This window comes from Phasianus colchicus, chromosome 2, assembly GCF_987193195.1.
Source record: "Phasianus colchicus chromosome 2, bPhaCol1.hap1.1, whole genome shotgun sequence".
In the NCBI taxonomy this organism is placed as follows: domain Eukaryota; kingdom Metazoa; phylum Chordata; class Aves; order Galliformes; family Phasianidae; genus Phasianus; species Phasianus colchicus.
The window spans coordinates 37982425-37988424 of NC_143437.1; the positions used below are offsets into that span (position 1 = coordinate 37982425).

At 35.9% G+C, this 6000-nt stretch overlaps 1 protein-coding gene across 5 annotated transcripts in view; it reads left to right on the plus strand.

The window, feature by feature from the left end:
- ARID4B (AT-rich interaction domain 4B) overlaps positions 1 to 5388 on the plus strand; it is an 84024-nt gene extending 78636 nt beyond the window's left edge. For all 5 annotated transcript variants that reach the window (XM_031592000.2, XM_031592023.2, XM_031592012.2 and 2 more), the window contains 4 exons: positions 390 to 503; positions 1117 to 1332; positions 2496 to 2642; positions 3592 to 5388. In XM_031592000.2, coding sequence (XP_031447860.2) covers positions 390 to 503; positions 1117 to 1332; positions 2496 to 2642; positions 3592 to 3722 — 608 coding nt within the window. In that variant the 3' untranslated portion in view covers positions 3723 to 5388. The remainder of the gene's footprint in view (positions 1 to 389; positions 504 to 1116; positions 1333 to 2495; positions 2643 to 3591) is intronic.
- The last annotated feature ends 612 nt before the right edge of the window (positions 5389 to 6000 follow it).

Here is a 6000-nt window from a genome sequence, read left to right on the forward strand (position 1 = left end):
AGATGTATAATCTGTTTTTTCCCATTGTAGTTACAAATACCAGTAGATATTTTTTTCTTTGCTTTTTTCTATTTGTTTGCTTTCTTTCCCCTCATTTCTGTTGCCTGATGTTTTTTAAATGCTAACTAAGGTTTTGATATATTCAATTAATGTAAACACTGATAACAAATCATGTTATTTTTTTCTCGGAGCTTCCAAGTACAACAGTTTTTTTCCAACATGTTTCAGTTCTAGGAGTTCCTGATTTTTTTTTTTTCAAAAAAATGTATTCAGATAAGATTTACTAAATTAAAAGACTCTGTGCTTAAGCTCTGAAGTGTTTTCCTGAGATTTTGAGAAAAATATACAGAAGTTCAAGTATTTCATTTTTAATTTTTTTCCAATTGTAGTCTGTGCAGGCCAAAAGAGACTTAAAGATGCTCAGGGAGGAGGCAGCTCCTCAAAAAAGCAGAAAAGAAGCCACAAAACATCTTCTGTGAACAACAAAAAGAAGAGTAAAACTAGTAAGTACAGCAGTTTAGTGTGAAATGAAATGTGCATCGTTTCTTTAAACAACTGTAGAAGAAACCCCATTAATTATGTATGTAAATAATGCCCATATCACGGAATTCTTAATACAGTTTAAAATGAAGAAACTACTTTTGCTGAATGCTCAAGTATTTTTAAATGCCTCGTGTCATTTCTAGACCTATTAAACACCTTAGAGGTTTTAATATATCTATGTTTAATACACCTACTAGGTGTAAAATCTCACTGTTCTTAGTCTTTCTGAATTACAAGCTATTAAACACCTGGGGATCTTTGTTACCACAGGAAGAAAAAAAGATAGCAATATCTGTTGTGTGGTGATCTCATGTAATAGAAGAGAAACAGACCTGGATGTAATTATATTTCATACTTTTTTGCCCATGTTCTGATCTTATTTTTAGGTACCAGTGATGTAAAAGTCTGTGTGCTTAGCTTTTATGCCAGAAAATTGTATCATGTTAGGGTAAAAAAGATTTCAGTCAGATAAACTCCTTTCGTATGAAAATCAGCACAGAAGAGATTTCTGATAAGCTTTGCTTTGGTCCGAAAGGCTATTTTATTTTGTAATATGTTGTCTTGTTTCTTCAGCCAACAGCAGTGATAGTGAAGAACTATCCGCTGGTGAAAGTGTGTCCAAGACTCAGCCAGCAAAATTGGTTTCTACAGGCATGAAATCTCACCAAACCAAATCACTTTCAAGAACGCAATCTCCAGGAAAATGTGGGAAAAATGGAGAGAAGGATTCTGATCTCAAAGAACAGAATAATCGTTTGCCCAAAGTTTACAAGTGGAGTTTCCAAATGTGTAAGCATTTCCTTGAAAACATACCTAATGTGGTCTTGAAATATAGAATATTTTTTTGTGTTGGATAAGTTTTTTTGCTTTTTTTCTTTAAAATGATTCTGTCTCTACTTTGCTCCACTTTGTGATTAAATCCTGGTTTTAAAACATTTGCTTTATTTTGCAATTCAGGAAATTACCACTCCTGCTGTTCCAATGCTCTTTTAAAAATGGCTCCTTTGTGACTTGCCACTGTTGCTATCCAGTGCTTACCTGTCACAGAGGACTTTCAGTGTTTTACTCCTCATTCTCTAGTTATTGTTCAGGCATTTCTAACTTATTTTCTCTTCTGTTTTACTTAAGTTAGCCAGAGTATGTTTACTACTTCTAGTAGTAAGAGCTTTCAGCACGTTTGTGTCAGTCAGCTATGGGGACACAGAGCAGGCTGTGAGCATAGTATTGAAGGGATCACACATTTATCTGAAAAACATCACAGTAGCTTTATTAATATCTCACTGCTGTAAGTGCAACTTCTTCATTGCCTGTGTGTGCTATTGCAGTATTACAGTGGGAAGAGAGGGAAAAAATGGACAAAATGCTAGATGATTTAAGCTCCCTTCCTCAGTATAACAATAAGCAAACAATTGAAAAATAATTATCTTAAAACAAAAACTTGTTTTTAGCCCCCTCTCTCAGCATCTAGGAGTTTGTTTATTCAGCAGTAAATTGTTCTCCTTAGTACCAACCATGGATGTGTGTAGAAATTCATGAATTACTTTTTTTTTTTTAACTTTAAAAGGTCAAATTGAAACTGTGTGACATGAGTGATTTAAATTACTTCTTAGAATTATCCATAATATCTCATTCAGTATTCACAGATGACCTTAATATATGTCAAATTTCCGAAGTTCTCAGAACGTTATGCTCTGCTATTCCATGCTCTATCACAGACTGCCTGAAGGCTGCCGTTTCTTACATAATGTAGAAAGAGCTGGAGCAGCACATCATGCAGTCACTTGTGCTGAATTGTTTTTGCCAGCAGTGTTCCTTCATGCCCATGCTAGCTGTTTCTGAGAGATTCTCACTACATTTTCTTCTCCAGCCCTTGAGTACTTCCTACTTCACTGCAATTGAGAAGTTTTTAGAAATGCTGCAGTCCAGTAATTAACAGACTGTTTACCTTGCAGCTGACTTGGAAAATTTGACCAGTGCCGAGCGCATAACCATTCTTCAAGAAAAACTGCAGGAGATCAGGAAACATTACCTGTCCCTGAAGTCTGAGGTAGCTTCCATTGATCGGAGAAGAAAGCGCTTAAAGAAAAAGGAGAGAGAAAGTAAGTGTGGGAACTCCCTTTTTCTTTCAAAGGGCTAAATCACATATCATGTTATTGAGGTATTGATAGGAGTTGGATAGTTTATTGGAAGACATGCCCTTAGTTTGGTTTGGTTGTGTGGTTATTTGTGTTTGTTTTTTTAACAATGCTTTTTCAACTTTGGAAGGTACGGTTCAGGCATGCAGTGATACTTAATCAACCCTCCGTAAGGGAGGTGGGGAGACAGGCAATCTATTTTGTTTAGGTAGAGCTTCTTTTTGCATGGGGCAAAAGTATGATAAACTCTAAGCTGTGAACGAAGCATCCTAAGGTAATGAATAACCTACAGTACGAGTTGAAGACAAGTGCTAGCTTACTAGAGTATTTTTTGTGTGGCTGGTTCAAGATTTCCACTTAGCATAAGAGATTCATCATGGGGTTAAAGAAGATTAATAAACAAAATATCTTGTTTCTCTTTCTTTACTTCAATAAGGAATGTTCTAGTGTGCCTGCTTCTAACAGCATTAAAAGCATTTTTTCCACGTCCCATTTTTGTCTGCGTATTTAGCAGTACTCTGCCACGTAGCAAGATTTTTGTGGGCACAACAGTTGCTTCTTGATTGCCCAAGCAGGCTGTACGTGCAGGTTTAGTGCTGGGACAAGGCCCTGCCTGTGTAAATTCCCACAGGAAAGAGAACTGATGACTGCCTGTGGGACAGGAATGACTTTGACATCCTCTGGCTGAGTTTCTGATGTGGGGCATCGGGGAACCAGGACTGCAGGGGTGCAGTGCTATGCTATCTTGTAAATAGCATAGCTTGTCTTGCAGAGTATTTCCCATGAAAGCTGGGGAGTGGAGAATTTTTTTTCTTTTAATTACTAGACGTTAGATATTGGAGTCAGTATTTATCAACCCTTTTTACTGCCTAATTTGTGAACTTCTAAAACCTGTTTTCTTGTTCCCATGCAGGTGCTGCTACTACGTCATCTTCCTCCTCATCACCTTCCTCCAGTTCAATTACAGCTGCAGTTATGTTAACCTTAGCAGAACCATCCATGTCAAGTTCATCACAAAATGGAATGTCAGTTGAGTGCAGGTGACAGCAGGACTTGCCAAAGCACTTTGCACTTAATGGCTGCTGAGGGCCACTCTTTTCTTTTTTCTTTTTTTTAATTTTTTTTTATACTGCACAGTGGCACAAAATTCAGACAAGCACTATTTTGTATTTAAAGTTGTTTCTTGACAAGCTAACTTTGCACTTAAGTGCACTTTTATGAAGAAAAAGTACAACAAACTGCTTTTCCTCAAGCAATAATTGTTTCCAACTTGTCTGGGAATTGTAAGTCCAGTGACTGGAAGGCCTTCCACTGTGGCAAATGGAGGCTGTTCACTGCCTGTAGAGACAGTACAATAAGCATATAGTTGTTGGGTTGATCTAAATAAATGTGGTAAGGCTTACTGTACATGTATTCCTTGGTATTTTGTTAAAGCTGGAACATTTGATATTTTTCCATTTATTTATGACAAATATTGAACCTATTTTCATTTGTACAAGCTAATTGTTTTTTAACTGCTAAGTCACCTTATAGTGGCTTTAATTGTATACGTCAAGCACATGTATTCAATTCAAAACCTGCAGTTAGTGGGATGTTTGACATCGGTCCTGATAACCAAATGCGAGGATTCCTTTAAAAACAGACAAACAAAACTGACTAATGTTTACAGGTTTGAATTAGGCTTAAATAGGTTACTCTGGGTTTTAATAACCCATTAATTGGAAAGAAACTACTGTACTTTGCCATTTTTCTATAAAACAGTATTTTTTTTTAATTTTGATAAAATACATTATGAAAAAGGAAGAAAATGGCTAACAAACTGTATTAAATCTTAATGTATAAATATTGTATTTAGCCAGTTTAAAGTGTATATTTATTCATAATGGATTATAACAGTTATATTTTTGTGTTTTCTTGTAAATGTTTCTTTTCCCTTAAAGCAACAAATATTTCATTTGTAATGCTTATTTTATTACGAGCTTCAAGGAGAGAGGACTTCAAGACCGAGTAAGGTGTGAGGTTATAATTTGTGGTTGCTGGTATGAACACTGCCACAAAGGGTAGTTGTTTTTAAAATACATAGCTAGCTGAGTGGTAGACATTTAATTTTTTAAATGCCTTGTACAAATTCCAAAACCAACTTCAAACTGTTTTCACTCGTATTGATTTTACGTTGTATGAATCCCAAGCGCTCTCCTGTTAATTATATACCTTTGTAAGACATTTGTATATTGCGGAAGTGTTCATTCAAGCTATTTAATACCTGGCACTGTTAATACACAGTACTTTATTGTACAGATTGTTTTACTGTTTTAATTGTAGTTCTGTGTACTTCTTTTGGCTGGGGAAATAGGGGCTGGCATGTTTTTCTTTGTTTTCTGGCAATACAACATGTAAGAATTCAAAGCATTTTGTTTGTAGATGCTAGAGTGTCAGAATCCTTTACATTTGACTTTTCTAAGAAAAGCATTTTCAGTCTTCGTAGTGTGTGCTTAAGGCTAACTTTATTGATTTTATTGAAAATGGTTTCAAAGTATTCAGAATTGTACAGGACTGTAAAAATTTGTTGACAAACGTTGAAGGAAAAGCTTATAGAAAAAAGCTATAAAATATATATTAGGTTCTGCAGAGAATGGAGAATTATGTAATATATTGTACAAATGTAAGCAAAGGCCTCTGAAATAAAATGCCATAGTTTGTGAATCCCTGATTTTGTTTCTAACAGTTTAATTAAGCAACAGTAGCGTGCTCATTTAAATGACACCAACCTGCAGAATCAGTTCAGCAAAGGATATTTGATGTGGTGTAATAAGCATTGGAAAATTAGACGTGGTACCTTGGCTGGCTCTGTTTTTCTCTTAGTGGTTGGCTAAAATTTATCTTTTTCAGCAGAAGGGTTGCTCATTGATGTCATTAAGGCTGCACCGGTTGAAATAAAGAGGAGTTTGGATTCATGTTAATATGGTTAGTTTGAAAAATGGAAAAGAAAGCTCCTAAAGATATTTGCCATCTTCTAAAAACAACTGGCTAAGTTCAGATTTGGTAGAAGTGGAACGTGTATGGAACCTTTAGTTATATCTGCTCACGCCATGCCTGGCCTTCCTTCTGTTGTCCAAAATAGTTGCACTTGTAAAATGGTGGATTGCCACTGAGGCTGGTAAATCACAGATGACTGACAACAGGCTTTGGACACTTAAATTGTTAATGATCGCCACGATTTGAGACTGTCAGGGGCAACTTTCAGTAGCTTCACTGGGGCTACTTGGAAGGTAATATACATGTTTAGTAGAAACAGAGTTGTACTGTCTCAGTTCTGCCTTTA